This window comes from Pygoscelis adeliae, unplaced genomic scaffold (genome assembly GCF_000699105.1).
Source record: "Pygoscelis adeliae isolate BGI_AS28 unplaced genomic scaffold, ASM69910v1 Scaffold10, whole genome shotgun sequence".
NCBI classification, from domain to species: domain Eukaryota; kingdom Metazoa; phylum Chordata; class Aves; order Sphenisciformes; family Spheniscidae; genus Pygoscelis; species Pygoscelis adeliae.
In genome coordinates, this window is record NW_008824053.1 from 5,691,245 (window position 1) to 5,717,191 (window position 25,947).

At 37.2% G+C, this 25,947-nt stretch overlaps 1 protein-coding gene across 1 annotated transcript in view; it reads right to left on the reverse strand.

The window, feature by feature from the left end:
* The window catches only part of PKN2 (protein kinase N2), a 30,938-nt gene extending 21,432 nt beyond the window's left edge, over positions 1 to 9,506 (reverse strand). Inside the window, exons 1-2 of the mRNA XM_009333795.1 lie at positions 9,210 to 9,506; positions 1,050 to 1,201 (exon numbers count right to left, since the gene is read on the reverse strand). Coding sequence (XP_009332070.1) covers positions 1,050 to 1,201; positions 9,210 to 9,441 — 384 coding nt within the window. The 5' untranslated portion in view covers positions 9,442 to 9,506. The remainder of the gene's footprint in view (positions 1 to 1,049; positions 1,202 to 9,209) is intronic.
* Between the last annotated feature and the right edge of the window lie 16,441 nt (positions 9,507 to 25,947).

Consider the following 25,947-nt stretch of genomic DNA (forward strand, 5'->3'; position numbering starts at 1 on the left):
ATGATTTAGTAAAAGTAAATGGAAGGAACAGGTAATGAGTAACTAACGAAGGGTGAAGGGGCAGGTAAGCAGAGGATTCCCCCCTCCCCCTCCCTTTTTTCTCATTTGAGAACTATGACTCCCTTATACTCATAAAATATGGGGGGGGCGGGTTTGGTTGGATTTTGGGTTTGGGGTTTTGGTGTTTTTGTTTGGGTTTGGTTTTTTTTTTCATTTAAAAGTTTTGGCTTGTCTTTCAGCTGAGTTAAGGGATTCTTAAAGTATGATGAATTTTATTACATAGTTAGGACCATGTAATACGTCAAACCCATTTAGGGGTTAGCAAACACTTCCCCCCCACCTCCTTGGAGAACTTCTGATGCTATAAAGAGAGAGTAAGTGCAAGTGAGCATGTGTTTAAAATTCAGATCTAGAAATAAATGCGGCTTTATTTTTAATTTCAGTTTGATGCTATCAGATGCTACCTCTAGAATACCACACTTCTGTAAAAAAAAAGTATTTTTATATGTATTTTATGTGCGTGTGTACTAATGCAGATTATAACAACTCTATCAGAATACTATACACATCTTATTAAAACAAATATTTGGTACAAATCTTTTTACTGCCAACTACAACTAGACGACCATTTCAGAAGCATACTTGGCAATGCTGCCTTTTGTGTTATTATCATGCACATTACAACTTTAAACTAATGGATTTTTTTTTTTTTTAGTGGAGCTAGGCAAAGCATCAGATACCAGTCAGTGTCATACTGAGCTTTGCTGCTAAGTGAATCACACATGATCAAAGATTACTAGATGTACTAAATTCAGTAAGCCGGATTTGTTATTTAGGTTGAACTGCATGTGGACAAATTGATAAAACAATCACTTGAGTGGGTATCAAACCACAACAAAAAATGGTATAGAAATTTGTAGCAGATTTGACATAACTATACCCCAAACTAAAACCACTGAAACTGCATACTGTTTATACATTGTACATTCACGCCACAGAAATACAAAAATCCACAATCATTTTGTTCTTTAAGCATTCCAAAGCCTTACCTTTGAAGAGCCATTGGAGTACATTTGTATCATATTTTCTGCTCCCTGTTTTACCTTCAGTTCTATATCCAATTGCTTCTTTAAGGCCATCAATCTGTTGTTAGTAGAAAAACGAGGATCGCTGTTCGGAGTATCAGGAGTCCTAGGACAATCTGTGAATTAAATGTAAGATGTAACGTGTGCAGAAAAAAAAAAAGAAAAAAACAAACCCCACAAAACCCAAAAACCAAACTCCTACCCCAAAAACCAACCTAAACTTTTCTATTCTATTAAGTTATAGATTAAACAAAGCTGGAACATCATACGTAAGTATTAAGACTGACCCTCCTGTCCAGAGCTACTTTGCAACAGCACTGCAAATGCGCCTTAACAGGAAAAGCCTCACGAAAGCCTAGTGACTCCTACACATGTCCTAATTCACATGAATCACCTCCGGGAGTGGCAAAATAGGCAGGTTTGCAGCTAGGTCTATTTTCGTTTCAAATGAGATTTATTTCTTCTGGAATGTCTTGAGTCAATTAAAAATGCAGTTTTCCATTAAGCTTTCTTACACTCTTGATTTTAAATCTAAGTGTTTTAAAAACAAAACTTGGACAATAATATTCAATACTAATGAGCATGGTCTAAATACAGATATTAAGTAGATCCTCATCGATTCTAGTGTGAACACTGCAGACACGGTTTATGTCAAAATTAAGAATAGATAAAATGAGCCTTTTCCTTAGTCACAAAGCTGAACGATTTTTGCTCTGGAATCATAACAGAATCCTGGGATAATTGGATATATAGGCAGACAGGTTATTGAACAATTGTGGTTCATGGGAAGGATAAAGTTTTTTCGTTTGACAATATTACTGTGTTTAGATCTCCATCTTGCTGGATTAATTTAATGGAATGAGAGTTAGTTTTATGAATCAAATTATATAGTCAAACTCCTTAACTTTTCCATCCTCCTCCAGAAAAGTCAATTAATCACTGGTTCATATTTCAGCTTCTGCAACATGAACTGTTAGCAAACTGAAAATAAGTGGCCACCGGACTATGTTGTAGTAATTAACTATTTCCAGCACGACTGTCCTTTTAGCTAACTATCTTCCCTAACAGTCCCAATGGCTTTTCTTTCAAACTTTTTGTAAAAGAGGGATAAATTATGTCCACTGTAATAATGTTTTTTTGTTGTTGACTTCTTCTACCCTAACAACTGAGAGAATACCTTCTCTATGAGCAAGTGACATTAGTTGGTCTCCTGGAAGATAATATTTACCTGATACCAACAGTATAGTCTTTTTTCCCCAATTTTAATTAATTTTCCTTGAATTAAAACTAGGATGATGGATCAAATTCCCGAAATCCTCACTTACTATAAAACACAGGCATGCACTAGTAACTTACAAATTATTAATTATGAGGTGTCATGGGGAGAAAATGTCTTATCTGCCATTTCATATTTCTTCTGTAGAAGCTTCTGATAACTAGTTTTGAACATTTAATACATTTTACTTTCATGTTTGCTGTGTAATTTCCTCCTAAATTGCAATTTTTGCTGAGGCTACATACAGATTTCATGTAAGGAGAAGTTTTAATTTCCTCTGCTGCTAGTTCACTCTTCACTTCAAGCCACTTCAAGACTCTTACTGCATCCTCACTACTTAAAAGTAGTACATAAAATACCAGATGTTTAAAAAAAAAAAAGTGTTATTCCTCATCTGTTTTATCATTCATCCTCAATGTTTTGGCTTGATTTCTCTGTGAAACTGCACTTGAACAGCTTTACCTTACATCTGTTATTAATAAAACAAAGATTAACAACATGCTTTCCTCTCACTTATGTCTTCACATTCAACTAATCCTCACCTAATAATCTATTCAAAATTAGAACAAACGTGAAACTTGAAAGTCACAGTGTCAAGTCTCCTTGTAAAGTAGATTAATCGTACAAATGAGTATTTACCAACTTTAGGTTTATGAGGCAGGCCTCTACCACTTAAAGATCCCAGCCCTCTGATGATCCCTGGTGAGACAGTGGGGCTCCTGAAGTCTGTTTTCACAGCTTTTAAAGATGCACACAAGCAGTCTTCCTTTGCATTAAAACAACACTCAAGTTGCAAGTCAAGGACTAATTAGATACCACAGTTCAGGTTGCCCAGGCAGCTGTTATTATCTCCCTTTGTGTGTCTGCACTGTGAAGGTGTAATCACATCACTTGCCTGGGTCATCTCAAGAGTTGGTCTAACTTGTGGACCTAAACTACCCTCTACCATTTAGTTTAAATGGTTCTACTATATGCTTTGTTAGTAACCAGCAGCAAAGGAAACTTTTCTGCAGTATGGACTAATTGCTAGGAAGAAATAATTTTTTGCCTTCAGGCATAATAGCTGCTCACTAAACTCCCAAACATGGAACAATATGGTTTCTTAACAAAGATTTTTTTTTTTTAAAGGAAAAAAAAAAACATTTACCAACAGCTTTTCAGGAATGGTTTCCAAGTGACTCCTTCCCCCCCCGACCCCATTAAAATTCAGTAAGCAGCCTGAGGCAGCTACTTACAGAAGAATTCAGATTAAAGTTTTAAATCAGCCAGACAAACTGGTCCTATTATGGAAAGCGTTGACAATCTTAGCAGCAGCACTACAAGCTACATCTGTATTAGCTGTTTCCCCCTCTGTAATGTCTACTGAGGTTGTAATCACTTCGGTATGTCTAGTTATCTCTGATCTATTTGTATAAAGCACTATACAGAGGGGCTCAAATCTCATCTGGAGACGTTTAGTCAGCTTCATAATACAAATAAGCAATAAATTCATCCAGATAATTGCAATCAATGGGATTTATGTATATGCTTAAACAAGAGTTAAGTACTCATATCAAATTGATATTTCACTCAAGTAGGTAAGTAGGGACTGAGGAAAATAAGAGATTCTCCAGTTTGCCACATTTGTTGGTCAATAAGGACTTGCCGTTTTGGATGCATTCAAGTCCAACTTTGCATAGGACAGCAAGAGCTTTACTGGGGTATGGACTAGTGCCCCTAGGCATTTCTTCTTGACAGTGAATATCAAGTGAAGTAACAGATGTATTTCAAGTGAACTTGACTTCATTTCAAGTAACTAGCATGTTATTTTTGCTGAATAACTATGAATGTTGTTGCTTAACACTAATGAGTTTTGTGCGGCTTGTTAGCACACATCCAGGCTGCTGGAAGAGCCGGAGTACTGCTTCCCCAGCACTTGCAATATCCTGTTTTCACGAATATATACTCACAAGACTTAAAATAAGTTAATAGTGATGGTTTAACTGATTTTTTTTTTTTTTAATGTCTGGATTGCATCAGGACAACGGCAGTTTTCAGTCTGAAATGTTTATCTTAACTGTGATCTTTGCTCTTCTGAAAACCTTTTCAGTTTGAGTCTTTGCGTAGTGTTCACCAGCAAAAACTTTTTGCTTCTAAATCGCCTTTTACCAGCGCTCCTGTCTAAATTATATTTATTAGAGTAGTGACACAAGTCTACTCTTCTGAAACTGCTGCTCATTCCTTTGGGGACTCTTCCCCAGATGCTAGGTATGCTATTTCTTCAATAAGCTCAGTGTGAAATCTAGGATTCCAGGTAACTTTCTGAATTTGGGTTCCCAGATGGTACTGCAGCATGCTGCTAAGCTACTCAATTAGCAGCGAGTGCCCTTTGGTAAACAGTTAATTTTAACCTTATTTGAGGATATTTAATTGCAGTTAGCCTCATCAGTGTCATACCCAACAGAAATACCTGTGATGCATGTTTAGGCATTGCTGGAGGGGGGAAGAAAGAGGCATCATCAGGCTTTTCTCAAGGAGTGAGATGGTTGCATCAGCACTTGAACTAAGCCATCAGTAAGTCCAAGGCAGCAGTGGACATTCTGTACCCAGAGAATATCCAGCACTGACCTCCTGGAAACTTCTGAAGTTCCATCGAATTTCAATTCAGTAACAGCTAATTTTAACTACTAAACAAGCGGCAGGAGATTGTTTCAAATTGCTTCAATAATGTTATTCTACATTAAGGTTCCCAAAAGTTACTATGAAATTCCTATAGATATGAGTCTTGTAGGTAGTGTCTGCTGTCTAAAAAGTCACTACCTCTTAACAATTTGGTTGCTACCTCTACCAGTTTCCAGTAATTGGTCTTATATGGACACTTTGGTGTCTGACAGATGAACCTAGTCATTTGTAGGGACAGAGAAATCCCCAAAACAGTCTCTCTTACTCCCCTGTCAGCTAGTCATATTCTTAAACAAAGTAATTTATTTTCTTTGTGACCCCTACAGCCAAATTTGATGTAAAGTGGATAGCTTAGAAGTTAGTTAGGAGAATGGAAGAAGAGGCATGAACTTGTCTTTTTGATTTCATGTTCTCCGCGTTTTATACAGTCTCCTCAATTCCCTCAAAGGTTTTTCTATCATCTCACCACCCTACCCACCTTTACTTCAGCTCTATGGAACAGATTAATTTCCTAATTTATATATATCCTATGTATCAACTATATGCCTAATTAAATCAGTCACTTGCTGTAGGTAAGCTATTTCAATCTTACATCTTACTGAGTCATATTAAAAGCCACAATCTCTACTGCTACTTTTTAGACACATGAAAAGAATAGCAATTTAATCTGTGCTACTGTGTAGAAGTATGTTTTCAAGATACAAAATTTCATCATCTCTAAGACTGAAGTAATCATCCCCATGTTACACATTAAAATAAATCTCAGATTTTCAGCAGTAATGGTTGCTAGACTTGTCCTACTCGTTTTGTATTGGTGCATTCTGCTTCACTTTTAAGTTCTGACCTACAAATTTTAAAACTCTGCGTCCTAGTATGATTAATACACTGCACGATAAGGGCAGATGTGGGTACAATGTCCCACTTCCGAAACAAATCTAGATTCACCAGCAACCCCGTAATGTAAAGTAAACCTATGTTATGCTGAAAGTTGTTCCCGAATCATACATCTGCTGCCAAATCTACCCTCACATTCAGTAATATAGTTTTTTGACAAACTGCACTTTTTGGTTAAGGTTTAATACCAATTCTTCAAACAGTTGTGAAAATAATTTCCCACGACATTAGGACATGGAAAGCTTTCAGCTCTAGGCAAATTACCATCAAAACATCTTAATTTGCTTGAAATGGAATGTTATTAAAACACATTTTGCTACAGTACGTTCATTAACACTACATTTAATGGTTTTAACGTGTATCAATTACACTGTGCTGATGACAAAGAAGTTACACTACAAATTGGTGGTAATGTAAGTTACTGCCTGATACCATAAGCAACAGTAAGAGTCACAACAGCTTGCATGGCACCTTTCAGCTCTAAATCTGGAGCACTTTACAAATATATGTTCACACCCACTTTTCAGATACAGGAACAAGGAAAGATTAAATGACTTTTCCAAGTTACCACAACGACCTTTCAACCAGGCAACAGAAACAGTCCAAAAGTCTTCAGAGTTCAGGCCTGACAGGTCAAAGGGATCATCATCTTACAGGCAACAATTCTCTCAGTGTTACTTCTCAATGGATCTCAGTCCTGACTTTGCTACTTAGAACCTGCAAAAACCTATACAATATACTCCAGAAGACAGGGAAAAAACATAGGGCCACCCCCGAAAAATATTAAAGTACATAAAGAGAACACAGACCTTGACTCCCACAGCTCTTGAACCCTCTTTACCTTATTTTCAGCACTCATGCTCTGCACAGTCTAAAAATTTCCCATATATTTCCTTCTCTCTTTTAAATCATTTGTCACTAACTGACCAGAAAAAGGTCAAACACGAGCTGAAGTGAAAAGCTGTAACTTAGAATAAAGCTAACCTCTGGAAACAATGCACTTATTTGGGGAGCTCCCATATTCATCAGTAAATGGCTATTAAATTCACTGTCGATACGAGCAAAAGCAAGAATTCCCAAACTGAGATACCTGTGACCTCTCCACAGAGGTACCTTCTGTCAGATGGCAGTGATCTTTAGAGCTATGTGTCTAAGTATTTGCTGAATATTGTGTGTATATACACACACACAAAAACACCCACACAGTTGGATTGCCATAAGTTTTATATTACCAACCTTATTTTGCAAAGGCCAAGCTCACTAATACCTTAAGTCAAACCTAAGACTTCAGTATTAAAAATCAGAGTACCACCTAGATCACTTGCACCCATTAGTCTCAAGACAGACAGAATGTTTACCGACAGTGCTCCCCCTCCATCAGTTAGTGACCGTGAATAAGGAAGGTGACAGGCAATTAAATTACAAGGCAAACAGTAGAAAAAACTCAAGCATTTCAATTTTGAAGGGTGGGTGCTTCTAGATCTTTGATCTAAAAAGAGATATTAGAAGAATTAAAGACTTTTTTTTCCCAGAAAGTTATGCAATATATTCTATTAAAATGGGTCTTATATAGGAATACCTGATGTGATACTATACAGACAATATAAAAATCTCAACAGAATTATTAAGTTTTTTCTTGTATATTTCAATAATTAAGTAAGACTGTAAATGCTATCTTACCAATAACACTTTGAATGGAATGAAAGTTAAAAACATATTACCAAGAAGTTTAGCATGCATCAAAAGGGGGTAGAAGCACATAAGTTTATCAACTTTGATGTTTTATCCTTTGAGCCTTTCATTCAGTCTCTGGTATTTGAACACAAGGTGAGATGAGCCTGTCTGCTAACAGTTATTTACAAAAGCAATGGGCACTGCTGGCCTTTTCAGAAGCGTACTACGGATCTGAACAACATTACTTAGATCTTTGTACCCAAACCATCTCTTTAGAACTAGTAAATGCTTTCTTAGGGTCTACTGCATTTCCTGAGTCACGCACAAGGACAATATTGCTCATTAACTCATTGTGATAGTTTTAAAACGCTACATTGGAAGGGGGCATTCCAAAAAGAGCATTCTGTGCTCATCCACTTTTCAACTCTACTACTAGATGAACTTCACAAATTTATTTCTGCACAGATTTTATAGTCGGTCTATACACAGTTTGGATCCAATTTTTTTTCTGTTCCACTCTTCCCGTTCCTTTAAAAAGCCACACTACTGTCAACACTGAAGCGGATTTTCACAAACCTTAGCCAATATGGAACAGAATGCTTCATGCCTACTAAAAAACCCAATGGCTATCTATGAACCATACATTATTGTATTCATTACCATTTCATGCTGCAGCAACTACTTTGCCTCACTAGTTCCACCTGTCACCCCCCCTTCGCCCCTTGTATCTCATGAAGGTCAAAAGCAAAAAATGCAGAGAACACAGAGAATACTGTGCAGGCTACCACGGACACTTCAACAGCTTTGCAGCATGTCACAGGGCCAGACAGTATGAATTGCTGACATCACCTGCCAGTATTTTCCTAAATTCTCACTGTAACCAACCTTTCTTACAAGGATGACGCGGCCTTTTATTCGACTGCCCAAGCTTTTTAAGGCTTGGCATTCACTTCACAAACACCTTCGATGGCTTGTGTGTATGTATTAACTTTTTGCCAAGACTGTGCAACGTGAAATCACCAGGCTGGCAGTATCTCCCAAGTCATTCCACAAAGCTGAAAAAGGACTGTTTACTTTCACAACATTCCATCTTAAAATACCAAGCCTGGCATTAATTCTGTGATTCTGTGATTTCTTTTAAAAAATTAAAAGTTAGATTTAAGTTTAAAAAAAAAAATCCAAAACTTTTAAGTACAAATGTTGTAATTTTTCTTCCGCCATAGAATAAAAAGGTGTATTAATGCTGATTCCTACAGCGTAACTCAGAGAAAGTCACTGGAAGAGCTACTGAAATTTGCTTTTATACAGTGAAAAGCTATTAGGAAATATTACAGTGGTTGAGAAAATATTTTAATATATTAATAACTGAAAGCGAAGAACTGGTACATGTTAAGTTAGTCTTTAGAGCATCATCAAATAGTCCATGAAATACAGTGCTCCCCAGAAAACAATTTAAAACTCAAAGGGACTGGACACTTACTTGTGAATCAAAACAAATAGGCATATACAAGTAACAAACTTGCCAGCTATGTATTTGCTGAGCAATTTTTTTCAAGTGAAATGGGATACAGCTTATCTAAACTAAGAGGAAAAAATGATTTCACCATAACATATGGTACCTGCAACATCTTCTGGATCCGTTACAACAATGTGTGCATTTAACTCCTGTAACTTATGATGCAAGTCTTCTAACTTCTTATTCGATTTTTTCAAAATGTTGTCCACATATGCCAAGTTCTTTTTATCCGTTGTGACCTTCCTGAGGTTCTCCGCTCCCTCCTTGATTTTAAGTTCCTTCCTTATTTCCCGCTTGATTTGGTCCTTTATTTCATCCAGCTTCTGCTGTACCATTGTATCTGAAAAGTCCAACTTTTGGCCAGTGCTCACATTCTCAGAGGCTAGAAGACTTTTGGCATCCCCCTAGAAAGAAAAACAGTAATATAACTACGAGGAAACACTGTTTCTCGACAACACATGCTGCACAGTTAAAATGACTAGGCTTTAGGCCTCTGTATATTAAACACTCACTTTGTAAGACCAGTTACTAACCATGGGTCTACACTCATGTTGCCCTAAAGCAACAATCTCACAAGACATTACATGTTAACTGGAGTTACATTTTACAACAGATTTATTTTAAATTTAGCGACATCTTTACTATGCCTATTTTTAACACCAAGAGATTTAAATACTTTGGGATTTGTCATGGCTGCTTGCCTGGCAGTTATATGCCTCAGAGCTAATGACTCACATTTGTAATTTTCTAGATTTAATTGTGTGTTTTAATAGACCAAGTGGATATAGGAATAAGACTAACTTCTAACAGTTATTATCTATGATGAATTTTTATACATTCATTAGAATAGATTCCTCTTAAAGATTGTTAAAAAAAAGTTAAAAGAACTTAGTGATGATTGCAAATGTTTAAAGAAATACTGGCATCTTTATAAAGATTTGTCAAGATGTTACTGGAAAATAAATTTACTTTTTTTTTTTTTCTAAATCCCTCAAGTAAAGCCTTTCACTTAAAAAATAATAATAATCATCATCAAAAAATCTTACTTTCTTGTGCAGGCAAGCTAGGCTGAAATGAAAAAAAAAAAAAAAACAAAAACCCAAAAACGTTGCAATGATGAATAGGAGTTGGTGTAGTAAGGGAACAGGGGATGAAAAGTCTTCAGATCACCAGTATGTATGAGGTCATGCTTGTGCCTAGTATATGTTTATGTATCATTGAGAAGTTAAGAGTACAAAGGTCATGTTATAGAACCTACATCAATAAAGTACAATTAATTACATACGTAATAACACTTCCTGTGTGTCTTATACATGGACCCTGTACAATGAGTAGACACTAGGTCCCACCCAAGAAGTCTTAGCTTCACTCTAAGCGAGTGAGGATCCTTTAAGAAGGGCTCTCCTGAACTTAGAATCTGATCCAGTCATAATTCAGGATGTATTTAGTAAATGTGTGGCCTGATCTGTATGTAACTACCCAAAAGACCAAAATTCCAGTAAGTTTTCTTAAACACAACTAAGAAATTGCCTAGACTTCTGAAATATTTCGATGGACAGTAAGGTATTTGAAGGGATGATTAAAAATTTGAAAGTTCTGGGTGTAAAATTAGTTGTCATCACTATTTGCTATTGGAAGCACCACCAATACAGCAAAGGAAACAGTAGAAGACAACATTCAGGAAGGAGTTCAAGCAGCACAGCATCGGGCTAATAAACTGTAAGAATGCCCCAGGACACATGATCTCTAGGTATAGTCCACAGTGACTTGTTTGTTTTCAAAAGAATTTGAGGAAGTGAGGATCATGAAGGCTGTGCCTGGGCCATATATGTCAGCAGATAATGCTGGTCAAACTATTTCAATCTGTGCACATTCCAGTGATACTGCCTTCCATAAGCAAGATCCAATCTACTAGTCCTCAACTATAATTTTACAAGTTTACTAAATCATCTTTAAACCCCTCTTATTAAAACATTTCTACCCATAGTTGCTACTTTTAGTACAAAAAAGTACTTTTGTACTTTTAGTACAAAAACTGAGTAAGAAACAGAAGGGGGAAAAAATCATGCAAATTTATACTTAAAGTGCACTTGTGATTCCTGTAAGTACACTTCTGTTAGTGCAGATCAAAATAAATAATTTATTATGCATATGTAGAGAGGCTATTAATAGTTGTACTGGGAAATACATGACATTGTTTCCATATATAGGCGTATAAAAAGCATCAACTTTTTTTTTAAAGAATAATCAATAGTGATGAGCAACTAGTACAAAGGTTCATATCCATAATGAAGGAAACCAACCACCACATGTTGAGTGTTTTGTTTTGAGAAACAACTGAAACTGAAAATAAATTCATATAGCAACTCTATAGCAAACTATTTAAGTAATAAGTATATCCAAATTAGATTCAGATCATTGATTTCCCTGTTTGTCTAACACACAAAAACTTAGCATGTAAAAAAAGAGCTTCAAGATTAGTATACTACTATTTAGCCTTTAAAAACAGAGATCAAAACAGTGATTGTAAATAAAAAATTGTGTATATTTAAATCATAATCCTTTGCACTTGTTCTGCAAGCTTCCTAGAAATAAACTTGTCATCTACCTCCTTCAAAGCATGATATTACACTTTTCAAAGTCACAGGAGAAAGACAAGTGGTAAATGTAAAAAAACCCAAAAAACCTAACAACAAAAAAACCAAACACCCCAGAACAACAAACAACCCCAAAACCAAAAGTAAACCTTTATTCTGTATTTCAATAGCACTTGAAGTATGCTAAAATTATGCCAAGAATGTACACTTCTCAAACAGAACAATGTAATGAAAACATAAATAATTCAGAAATATTCCTGACTAGGGTTTCCCAAAGAGACTTTAGTTAATTGTGTATCTATTGAACAATAACGTATTTTGTTACAGGGGAGGTTTTTATCCCTCTACAAGCCCTACATACCACCTGTCAAAGGGATGTCATGTTCTTCCATAAACAGGTTTTTGGAGCCCTTGTTCCAAATACAGAGTCTCTAACAACTCTTCAATTAAATTAAATCTCCATGATCATTAGTAATTTGCATTCCAAATTTCCAGTAATTAAGTTGAAGTTCTCCTCAGCTTAAGCAGTCTCAGCAGCATCTTTGTCCCTGGACTTAAGGGTTTCAGGATACAGTGTTGTCTTCTTCAATCTGTTTCTGAGACAGCCAAGTTCAATAGCGTGGATGCTAACAGTGGAAGCTGCTCACGCTGCCTATGCATTTAAGCATTCATCTTTAAATCCCCCCAAAAGCCACAGATGATACTTCTGTCTCAAGATCTTGTCATCCAGAGTTAATTATACTTTTGAACTAAAAGTGTCCTGTCACCTAGTTACCTAGACGTGTCACCTGGCACAAAGGTCACTGTGAAATAAACAGTCTTCCAAGGAGACAACCGTGCACTCAGTGACCTTGAAGGTCGCTGTGAATGCAGAGCAAGAGCGTGTTCTCCAAGCGAAGTTGCTCTGCTCCTGCGCTGACACGATTTGCTGCTGCAGTGGAGGTTTGGGACAGATCCTCATGCCGGAGAGATGAGCAGCCTCAGCAACGTTCCATTTTAAAATGGAGGTAATGCCAAGATGGACACAACTGGACAGAACGTCTAATAGTTGAGTAAGAGAAGCGAGGTAGGATTTTTGCTTTAAGAAAAGCACCTCCCAAAACGCCAAACTCAAACTCTACTTTTAAACTGAGAAGTGACTTAAAACACAGGATATTCCAGCTTTATTTGATGACAACCTATTACAAATCTCTTGTTAGAGCTGAATATTCTTTCAGAAAAATTCTTTTCCCCATTTGGACAAACTCCCTCCTAGGTTGAGCCTCACATCCATTAGGACGTAGGTGTTCTGTCCCCTCAACCTGAAAATTAACAATGTCAAAAGAAACAACGGTTGGAGGCAGGGGCCAGGTCCTTTCCTTTGCACTGCTCAGTCAGGCAGGGTGCAAAGACAGAAGAAATCATTCACGTTCTCTATGCCAAGAAACCATCAATGGATTTTGCACAGCAACTTCCTTCACTCTCCCTCCCAGAATCATTTTACATAAAATATCTTAAGAGTGGAAATGCTCTGAGGCAGATAATGACTAAACCACTCCTGCTGGCAAAACAGGGAACAGGTCTCACTGCTTTAAAATCTAAGACAAAAGAATGGGCAGCCAGTTACTGATTCTCAGTTTCTTTTTTAATTCTGGTAGCGTTTTGGCTGCTGGTTAAAAGAGAGCAGCAGATCTTTGTTGGGTGGTCCCAGGACTGGACCACTCGGCATAGCATCCTCCTCTCCCTTGCGCCACAGCAGACTGCTGGTGACCTAGTTCTTTGCCCCAGCAGCAGCAAAGGGCAGCAGGCACCCGGTGCCGCTCCTAACAACCTGCTTCTGGGCTGTATGGAAAGCAATTAGAGGCAGTGGTGCATACTTCTTTGCGATGGGAAAATGCATGTTTATGAGCCAGACTGGAGATTTCTGAAACATTTCGGCATGTAATGAAACTGAACCACAAATTAGATACTACTGCTTAAAAAAAAAAAAAGGAACCCATGTATACAGCTTTCCTACTGCAATGGCCTAACGACTCAACCTCACTTTGATTGCTGGCTCAAAGACTATCTATTTACACAGATGAATTCAAGATGCCAGCCATCAATTTCTGTACTCCTGGGAAATGTCTTAAGTATAGTTGCTGAAAATAATGGGTAGTGGTCTGAGCATGTCTTTTAATAATACACAGAGTCTGTTCTGGCTGATGTGGTGAAAGAGAGTAGTAATGTTGTTTATGAAAACCCATGGGGGCACCACGCTTTTTCTTTGGGTCAATTTGGAACCAAATAATCAGTGAAACAGGTGCCTTGCCAAACTGCATTTACCACCCAAACTCTCATTTAAGAATAAAACATCTAAATTGCTGAACGATGGAAATGGTACTGCTGAATAGAAGAGAGTACCATGAAGCTGAACATATTAGAGAATCTGCTTAAGTTGTATAAACTTAATGACTTCCAATTCAAAATGAGATTCTCAAATTGCCACCTCTTAGAAGAAAAAGATAATGCTAAAGTCTTGGGCATTAGTAAGTCCCAAAGACTTGCTCCTAAGAGCACAGTACAGCTGCACTGCGTTATAGCATGTATTCACCACAGAGAATATTGAATAGGGCAAGAATTCGGATTGCTGATTTCTGGTAGGAGTTGTTATAGAAAGGTAAATGGAGCCTTAAACTACAGCATGCTTAACAGCTGGTGCGTACTCATACACAATACTATTTACACTTCCCACTGACTTGCTACTAGCACACCCTCAACTCACCTTTATAAAAAAAAATAAAAAAGACCATATCAAAACTCACAGTAAAACATTGTATATTTTTTCCTAAAACTATTAGCATTCAGTTTTATATGCTCTTGAATTTTACTAACCATTTAATTACCTATTGTCTATTGAAACAATAAGAAAACCTGTTTGACAAGTATAGTAAAAAAATGCTTGGCTATTTAACATAAGCATACTCATTTCAAATACAAAAATAGGATTTTCATCTTATGTATAATTTAAAAAAATACCGTAATCCAGAAAGGCTAAATGTTTATTAATTTTTAATTTCATTTGGAAGAGCTGGAAGTACAGATTTGGAACTATTAGGTCTCTTAGTTCAATTTTCTGAATAATCTTTTAGGACAAAAAAAAAAAAAAAGGAAGAAAAAAAAAGTTGTTTTTCTGAGCTAACTGCCAAGGTCCCTGAAGCTCTCTACAGTAATTCCTGAAACTACAGTAGTCTCTGATTTTAAGAACAATGTTAATCAATTGCAAACTTCCCTTCCCCCCTGAAGTCATTCATAAAACCAGATGTGACGGCTTGTCTGGATTACTGGAACTACATGGACTATTTCCTCCTGCCCAGAAGCAAATGTGATTGTGGTCAAGATCTCAGCACTCACCCAATGTCAAGAACAAAAAAAAAAACCCCAAAACCTTGGAGGCTTAATAGATTTTGGCATTAGTTTGCTGTGCTAACATGTCACAAATCAGGATTTAAATTTAATCTAAGTCACAGTTCTCTGCTTTGTAACAAGAGGCTGTTTAAGGCACAAATACCCACAGTGCACTGCATTATACGTGGATGAATTCAAGTAGGACACTGATTAAATGGGAGTCAATTCCTGTGTGCAAACAGTGAGTGCCTGGCTGCATCTATGAGATGAAATAGATTAAAAAAAAAAGTGTTCCTTAAAATAGGGATGTCCAACCTACAGTCCTCAATCAGCTGGTCCCCTCTGCCCCTCTCTCCCAGTTTGAGCTGTTGCCCCGATGAACACTTCAGGAGGAATGTTTGCTTTTAAGCATGAGAAAGCTGCTGGGCTGCAGCACTCAGTCCTACAGCACCTGTATGAAAAGCTATGTGGCCTGCCTCAGCCAGAACACTGCACCTAAGCAGGTATTAAAATTCCCTGGGGATTCCTTGCTAAGATCTTGGCTTCCAGCCACAAACAATCCCTAATTAGGCCAGCATTTCATAGAATCATAGAATAGTTTGGGTTGGAAGGGACCTCTGAAGGTCATCTAGTCCGACCCCCCTGCCGTGGGCAGGGACATCTTCCGCTAGATCAGGTTGCTCAGAGCCCCCTCCAACCTGACCTGGAATGTTTCCAGGGATGGGGCATCCACCACCGCTCTGGGCAACCTGTGCCAGTGCTTCACCACCCTCAGCGTAAAAAATTTCTTCCTTCTATCTAGTCTAAATCTACCCCCCTTCAGTTTAAAGCCATTCCCCCATGTCCTGTCCCAACAGGCCCTGCTAAAAAGTTTGCCACCATCTTTTTTACAAGCCCCCTTTAAGTACTGATAGGCTGCAATGAGGTCTCCCCGAAGCCTTCTCTTCTCTAGGCTGAACAACCCCAACTCTCTCAGCCTTTCTTCATAGGAGAGGTGTTCCATCCCCCTGATCATTTTCGTGGCCCTCTTCTGGACCCGCTCCAACAGGTCCGTGTCTTTCTTATGCTGAGGGCTCCAGAGCTGGACGCAGTACTCCAGGGGGAGTCTCACCAGAGCAGAGGGGTAGAATCACCTCCCTCGACCTGCTGGCCACGCTTCTTTTGAGGCGGCCCAGGATACGATTGGCCTTCGGGGCTGCGAGCGCACATTGCTGACTCATGTCCAGCTTTTCATCCGCCCAAGTCCTTCTCGGCAGGGCTGCTCTCAATCCCTTCATCCCCCAGCCTGCATTGATACTGGGGGTTGCCCTGACCCAGGTGCAGGGCCTTGCACTTGGCCTTGTTGAACCTCATGAGGTTCACATGGGCTCCAACAGCAGCACAGACTTGCTTACAGAACTGGAAGTTGTGTCCGTGCAGTGCTGTGCCAACATTGATTATAGAAAGGGGCAGAAGAGAGCGACTTCCTCATCATGGAAAGGAAGGAAAACATTTTAAGAAATGCTGCCTTCAGCTGTTTCTCATTGTAGCAGCTCCTGATGGTTTTATGCTAGGAGAAGGACCTGCAAGGAGGCTTGCAAAGAAATATGACATTAAAAGAAAATCCCCACAATCACCTTTCTCATGATCCCGAGGACTCGACTGAAGCTATGGCACAGCACAAGCTATGAGCACCTGAATCTGAGATCAGCAGATGGCTACAGTATCCAAGAAGCATGACGAGATATTCTGGCAACAGGCGTGGTACAGATATTTCAGCAGTTTCCGAACTTTTATCTGTAACTTCAAGTTCCTACTCCTAGCCAAAAAATTCCAACAGAGCCCAGCACAGTGGAAACAAACCTTACCCTCTCTAGTTTCAGATGTGCAAAAGAAACAACACAAATCCCCATCAGGATGACTGGGGCCTGCTGTCACAACTTTTATCACATGTGTCCAGGAATAAGATCAGCATATGAAATTATGCCTAAAACAACACCACTCCTCCATTCTCTATGAGACTTTGCTGTCTTAGTTTTAATTTAGCTTCTCATTTTTAAGTGCACATGAAGTACCAATGATTATCAGTGGTGCTACAGTAACTGAGTCAGTATAACAAGATAAAGAAGCAGAACACAGACTCAGAAGAAAACTGCATTTTACATAATTAATATGGTTTCAAGCAGACCACACACAGTAGCAGAAGCTCTATTAAATGCCAAAATATAAACGAGCTCTTTCAAGATACAGGGAAAAAGATTTTATGAACTGTTAATACCGTACCGCATGCTGGAAGTATCTCCAATAATGTATCATAGAACGGTGCCAAGAAGACTGAATTAATTCCCCCTAAAATGCAGCCTCACCTAGATGCATGCAGTAGAAGCACTGAAATGATAATTTCTCATCTAATTCCTGTAGCATTACCATAGCATATATTCATAATGTGATAAATACACACATTCCTGTTTAAAAGACAAGGAAAAGCCAGCAGGTTAAATGACAGTTCAATGAATGAAAGAGAAGCAAGTTCAAAGCAGCACAATGTATTTCAAGAAACAAAGTCCCTTAGTCACAGATTCTGAACTGGAGCTGTACATTTAACGTACTGGACTGGGCAGCGAAAATGGACATGCATGTGTGTCATATCTCCTACTGCCAACACAGGAATTCCATGCACAAACTTGTTTTGCATTTTCCAAATTTGATCTGGAAAATTTAGTCTTCTTTTGAGACGTACTGCGGGGAAAAATTCTTAAGATCCCATTACACAAATAAAACAGGAAGACTGGTAAATAGCAGAGAAATTACTGGGTTTGTGTGTTTGACAGTTTGAGGCTGCTTTGAAAAAACCGACTTAAATTTTAAAATTGATAGCAAAAAAAAAAGCATTGAAAGGGATTTAGGTTTTGGTGGGGTCTGGGGTTGTTTTATTTGTTTGTTATTTTAAACACTTTCAAATAAACATAGAGTTATTGTTTTCTTCATGGGAACATCTGTAATTTTCTGTACCATGTAAATATATAAACAACTTCATCCTAATGGCCTAGAATTATTTCTTGAATATATACAGTATGTACTTTTAAAATAAGGTGTGTATTTTAATATTCTTGCCAAATACTACATATGGGTATGCATGGTATCCATTTCTTTTAGAAATTAATACACTCCTTTTGAATTACTGCTACAGACTAAAACAAGTTTTTTTTGAGAGAAATTCTTATCACTAGACTTGTCTCAGTTTGACTTGATTGATTTCTCTGTAGTTACATTAAGCTCAAGTTTGGTGCAAGCAGTTGTTTTACTGCTCTGAAATGCTTGAAGTTCAACATAACTTAATGAAGAAACAGAACTATTTAAGATAAAGCTAAGGTCATGCAAATGTTGTGTGGAGAATTTGCCTCCAAGTACTAGTAACACAGAAACTAGTAATCTGTGCACATGACATAAACACTCTCCTCCTTCCCCAAATAAAACATAACTAGTAAGGTACCTGTTGAAGTGTGTGTTAAAGCAAACACCTAAAATAAAGCATTTCTGCTGCTACAGAAAGTTAGTATAATTTTGTTTTATGTCACCCCAATATAAATACTTTTATTGTTTTTTTTCATATAAAATATTTACCTAATTTTGTCAAACATTCAGAGCAGAATAATATTACACATATAGCCCAAGATGTTGGAAAAAATACTACTACTATATTATCCAAGCTACAGGATATGATATGGTAGAAGATATTTTTCAAAAGTAAAAAGGTCAGTGAACACACATGAGTCACAATCACGCCTTATGACTTCGATAACTCCTCCTCAAACACAACGCACACTGTACAAAGGTGATAGTTTGTTGGGCATGCATCCAAAAAATATACTTACCTTAATGTAAAGTTAACGTTGCAACTACACATTTTCCATGGCTGTAATGTTAACATTAAGATAAACGTGTGGTTAAATTTCTGCTTGTGAAGAAGTTTTAATCACTACGCAGAACTATCAAAATAAAACCCCAAGGAACCCAAACCCCAGTTATTAATACTTAATGACAAACAGGTCCACTCCCATTTGTATGGTGGTTTTCTTCTATTATGATAAAAATGAATTAGATAATAGCTACTATTACCTAATTAAAAGGTATTATTATCTATCTCAGATAATGCAACAGATTGACCATTCTGCTCATCCACAAATTGCATTATCAGCTATTGCCAGATCTGTAAGTGGTGGTACTTAAAGTGTTACACATTCTAACTAAACTACAGGAGAAGAATGCTAAAACGCCTTACTACAAAAACAAGTCAGTACAATTTGGGACTTCTCTGTTCTTTCAATGCAGGTTAAAAATCTTAAATCACTGAAATGATGTAAAAGAAATCCTCAGCTAGTAAACAGGAATTTCTCAATAACACATACAAGTGTCAGGACACTGTTAAAGAACAATACACTAATTTCTTTAATCTGAAAAGCACAAAGTGATCCATGTATAAGAATCTCCATTTCCGGGATGGATAATTATGATTTGAAAAAAAAAGCCAAACCTCTTTGTTTCTGGCAATTTCAGCTTTCAGCACAGACAACTGCTACGTAAGTCCATTTAACTTTACTATATTTTACAGGAGCTATTTTTAGCCATTGCAAAACTAATGGAAGAGCTGAGAGTCTACATTCCACTCTAATTAAGCCATCATCTTTAGCAGCCAACTATTTTGTACCTTATAAATGCAGCAATACATATCAGAGATAATACTAACATCTGTTTTATGAGGCAACAGGCCAAGTAGCTAAATACTAGATCTTGGTGAAGGAACCAGATTTTTTTTGCTTTCTAGGACTGTGCAACAGTGCCTTCACCACAGCTTATGGGTTCCCCAGCTTGGTAGCTGAATCTGTTATTACAGGAAAGGGACGTATGTTTGTATTTATACCAAGGAACTATGTCTTTATACTCTAGGATTGAGAACTCTTTCACAGTAGTTTTGGCTATTATATCTGAAGTTACTTAAGTTCACACCCTACACTCCAACCAGCTGGAAATGCTGCTCCTGTTTTCATCTCCAGCAGTAAAAGAAGGATGAAAAAGCCTCCTTAAACCCTTTCCTCAACTTTACAGGTGGTCAGTAGAAAAGATCACTTTTCATTATTGGGGATAAGTATTGCCACACCCAAAATTCTGCTTGCAGAGATGCAGGCATCTCATTCCATGCCTTTCCAGTAAAAGTTTATGGATGAACGCAGAGTTATTTATAGAAGCATTACTTCACATCCCCATTTGTCTGAGACTTTTACAGAGCATCACTGATGTATGCTGTGATACATTTGAATAGCGTTTTTGCAACCCTTCTTTCTCTGACCCTTAAAATATGGTAGGAAATTTCTCACTGGCTCTTAATGTCCATTTTCTATTTAATTCCCTAGATATTAGACAAGTCATGAAGAAACAGAAGCCCGTCTTAACCTACAACACAAGCAAAAAGAAAATTTCCTGACCTAACTGCTTTATATGCAATAGCAATGAAAAAGAGGCAGCTGATTTCACTTACTGATTATGTGGGCTACAAAAAATTCTTCATACATTTACGTTTCAAAATACAAATCTGCTTAAAGTTTTGGTTTTAAAAACTTCCTACATTTTCTTAGTTTTTAGAAGCCCTGATCCCCCACTGACCTGCAGTACAGTAATCCAAATCTACTGTCTTACGACCCAAAATGAATGAGAAGTGTTGAATCAAAGTCTAAGGTTTTAGCTGAAGGATTTCTTAATGCTCATTTAACAAGTTTTACTCTTTACATTCAGTCTCAGTACCATCTCCCAAGTAAGCTGTTTCCCGTTTTGCATATATACTTGTATAGGACTCTCTTCCATCTAGCTCTTGTTACCAGCAGAGTTTCAATATCAGCTAAATTGAAAATGGGAAGCATCAGTTTCCAAATAACCAATGCACCAATGAGACCTGGAATATAACAGAAATAAAGCAGCATAAAACAACGGCTTTTCAATGCATCACGTATAGATGTGCCTATAAAAGTAAATCTTAAAGGATATGCTATAAACCCAAGCTTACATAATAATGGCAAAAAGTTCTCACCTTACAGCTGCATTAAACTAAGGGAATGATATGTTGCTTTTTATACTGCTGAGTATTCAGAAAGCCTACAATGAGGCATACTTGTTAGTGATTTCAATGCCCTTCCTTTTTCAGAGTGGGTAAGATTACACATGCATTCTATGTGTTTTCCAGCACCAATCATGTGAATGGAATCTGGTATTTAACCTTTGTCTATCCTAAATTGATCCATTTTTTAATATTAAAAGCCTCACCCTATTTTAAGGGGCATATATACACAGTAGTTTTCACACACACTTACAATTTTAAAAAACGTTCTAGGAATATTTGTTGCCAATATTCCAGTGTAACTCATTTTGATATACTCATAACTTTCAAGACATTCTTCTTCAAGGCTAAAAGTTTTCCACTTCATTCCAATTCAGAAGCATTTTAGTTAGCAGCCTGAGAAAAACCTTTAGTTAGTAATTAAAACTGTAGCATAAAAAATATGTTGAACAGAAGTAGAATATTCTGCTGTATTAATAACCAAGAGCTACAAAAAGTACTCTAGATATGACATTCAGCAAAACCTTCATGAAAAAGTCCTTTAAGCTGAAGAAAGAAATTACTGCAGTCAGAAGCTATTTATGGTTGAAGTTTAACCTGTTGCATTCCCAAGAGTATCTACTATGTATTCCTCTATAACGAGCTATCTAATCTAAAGCATGTCATCTTTAGGAGACAAAAATACACAAACTAACTTTTGACTGAAAAATACCAGCAGGAAGACTTCTTCTACTTGATCAGAGAGACCAGCATATTCTGACAGAAACTTAAATTTTAGGAGGTCATGGCTATTTCCTAGCTGTATTTAAAGTGGGGGGGAGGGTGGTGGTGGTTTGTGGGTGGTGGTGGTGGTGGGGTGTGTGTGTATGTGGGTTTTTTGAGGCGCTCTCAAGCATTCTATTAAAGATGTCAAGAGTCACAGGAGAAAAATAAAAAGCAGTCTCTATAATAAAAAAGAAATTAAACTACACAAAAATAAAGTACAGTCTCAATCTGTCCACACCATCTTCCAAAATAAGATACTATATTTAGCTCAGACTAGCATCCTCTCAACTGTATACTTCTCTGACCTCTCTGAGCATTACTGGTTTCTTTTTCACACCCTTCCCACTGTTTTACCTAGCCAGGACGCAATGAACTGGCATTATTATAAACATTCTGGGGTACAGCCAATGCTTCTGCTTAGACACAGGTTCTCCCCATCTTCTGAAGATGCCAGAACCACAGCCAGCCCTTCCCTCCTCCTTTTGCTAGCTCTGAAGGGGGAAGTGGCATCTCTGATCATTCCCAGTATATGCCACCAAAACGCTCGTTGCTGCTGTAACTCAGATTTGCAGGAATTCCCAGTAGGTGTACTTGACTATGTACTAAGCTTCAAGTGTATTCGTTGTGATAAAGAAACACTTAAATACTTCAGGACAGTAGACAGCTTATTTTATAACAGTGGAAAAATTCATAAAAAGTAATTAGAAACACCTGACATTTTCAACACATAGCAAAGTGCAAGACAAAAATTAGTAAAGGAAATCTGCAGAAAATATTACATACTAGATGGAAATCAAGAAGAAAATAATTCAACTGCATAGTGTAGAAAATGTATGGGAATAAATTCAGAATATGGATGCCTGCAGTTAAGTTTTAAAAATCTGTTTACTTGAAGTACTGTATAAACCTTAAATTGACAGTTAATTAATCCAAGTAAATGCAACAGATGGGAAGGCAGACAGATGCTAAAGAAATGAAATGTTACTTTTGAGTCCATAAAACAGTATTGTCTATTATAGAAAGGAAAGAGTTACAAAAATGGGAGACCACTTGCAGAACTTGCATCTCCCTTGCCTTTCTTTCATACCCAAGGTCATCCGGTTCAAGAATCAAATTGGAGTTAAAGAAACCAATTCCCACATGCACAGCAGCTGCTGCCCCAACTGTGTCACTGAGTTACTCCCATCAAAAAGAAACACTTCAAAAAAGAACACTTTAATATCAGTGCTGGCTGCTAACCTGAAAAATAGAAGATGATCCTGAATACTACTCTACAGCAGACTGATGTTGTTTTTCCTCCTGTGCTTCAGAAACTTCTAAGGATTTTTTTTTTTTTAATCTGTTAGAATTAGTTTAATTAAAGCTTGACAATACATTTGCTCACTCTCTTGTACTGAATCCTAATACAGGTGAACACCAATTTCTAAAGCATTTAACAATCATAAATTGTTTCTGCATTTTGCAGCATGTTACAACAGAAGGCAGAATTCAAGAAAGGAGTTTGCCCCCCCAACAAAAATTAGCTGCTGCTCCTGAATGCCATGTACTTTGCCATAGATACTAATTTTATTTGAAAAGTGCACATACAAAATGAAAAGGAAAAAAAGTCAGATTTAGATATTACTTTGTGAAGTGGCTTATGTGATGAGGAATCATATTTGAACCATCTTGATAAATATTAACAGTTAAAACTTACTACATTTTTATCCCAACAGACAAATACTTAGTTTGACTCAGACTAACTGGTACAAATAAAGAAGTAGAGAACAACAATTAAAAACCCCTCTGAAATAAATTATTTTGTTCTAATGTTAAAGTACTATCTGTTTTAAATTTCAAAATGTCATGTTTCCATCCCTCCAGGAGAGGAGAGACCAAAGACAAATCCTAGCAACTTGAAGCAAGATGATTAAATAATGGGTTAAGTTTCAAGAACAAAATTTAAGTGATCTTCCTGAGGATCTCTAATTATACAGATATTGTAACTTGCAAATGATAACCTTTAACATCCAGTCATTCTCAGCCTAAAACATCAGCTTCATATGAGCTTATAAATAAGCAACAAACAAACTCAAATATTGAAGAAAACATGCTTCCATTAAAGGAGATTGCCGAGTCCTAAATGGGCAGCAGTTCAAGAATGCTACACTAGTAGTCAGGCATGTACGATTTACAGTACTTTTACTTTTCTACTGCTGCCACTAAGTTTAGAACATGTCCTACAAAAAGGCCTTGCCGATTTTAAAACGTTCTCTAGATCTGTAGTATGCTTATTTTGGTACTTTTCAAAACAAGCCTTTGAAACCCTGCCTTCAGTCTGACTCTGTCTTCTATAATCTTTTGCTAGAATCTAATTTACTGTATTCTGACTCCCCACCCCATTATGCCCATGTAGTTCCCCATGTGCTCTGGACAGGTTGTCAGCAGCATCCATCCTTACAACGTCAGAGGTTAATAATGTACTTTTGTCTTTTATTTTTAAGAAAAGCTGACACTACTTTGTCATCATTTGTCTTATAATTTTAGCCTACACAATTTGAGAATTAGGGAAGAAATAATCTTGTCATGTCATATGCAGATCTGTCTATAAAGGGAACATCCTCTTAAACCACATTCCACTTAATTGTTTTGCAAAGTCTTCCTGTATAAATAAACACGCAAAGTAGAAAAGGAGTGGATAGTTTTACATATTATGCTTGTAAAAAGCAACAGGCCACACAGTCAATTTGCATTCCTCCTAAATTCTCAACAATAGTTTTGGAGGCTTTCGGACTTATGTTACTTAAAAATCCAAGTGATAAGGTAATATGCATCACAATGATGAAAGAGCAACTTCAATCTCATATCTAATAACCTAAGCGATGTAAACAGTGTAAGTCCTAAAATCTATCATAAAAGGGGTTATGTTTCTCTTCTGCAGGAAGAGAAATAAGAAAGGTAGGCAGAAGAACAGAACTAAGCAAGTTTTTTCCATTTATCTAAGGACTGGCATAAAGTTTCTTGCTCACATTACACAAATAAGCTAGTTCTTAGTAGAGAGCTTTGGAACATCTGGAATCACCAAAACCACTCTCCTTGTTTATTCTAAAGATAATCCTTCACTCCAACAGCACAAATTAAAAAAAAAAAGTCCCAGATTCTAATGGCATAGCTGAGTTACAAAGATAACACACCCAGAGTTTGTCAATGTGTACAAGGAGGAGAAAGAATTGAAAATTTTGAAAATGAGTTCAGCACCACGAGAACTTTGGAAACATTTAATCACTTTGTTACCTCAAATCTGTTATTTCTGCACCATATTTTCAGGCCTTTCCCCCCCCCGAATTTGGCTACGCCTCTGAAGCACAGCATCAATCTTGTACACAGTGGTTCAAGGCCCTCTAAGTGGTGCTTTAATTGATGCTTATGTGACTATTAAGAGGTATTCTGTTATTGCAAACATTCAACCCATCATTGTTTGGGTTTTTTTTCCTACTAAATATGCCTTACAGTTATTGAACTATTCAATAACTGACAAATGTATTCATACCAAACTGTAATACCTCACTCTCTTCATTATTTTTATGGACAGTAATTTTATAGTATTATTTGCACAGTAAGTTGTCTTCACTCCAAAATTCGATCCCATCTGTTTCACTTGTATACTCACTTTTCTTTCACTTAAGTTAGAGAAATAACAAAGAGACTCAAGATTTTTCAAAACTACTCCTTGCCTTGAGTGCATAAAAGGTTTAACAGCAAGTTCTGAAAGCTAGCAAATAAAGTTGTGGTGATATCCCCACATTCGCTTAGCGTGCCGCTACAAAACCTTAACACTATTCTCAGCCTTCGACATCAAACTAAATGAAACTACATCTTCCATCCACGCATGATGTCCAAACCAATTCTATTTTCAATGCTTTTTCAGACAAACAGGTTTTTACTGTCACATGCAGCATATTGTGAGACCTTCCGCTTGAAGAATGCGAAGCTAGAAAAGAATTGCCATAGACAGGGCACAGACTGTTCATTATCTGTATATTCAT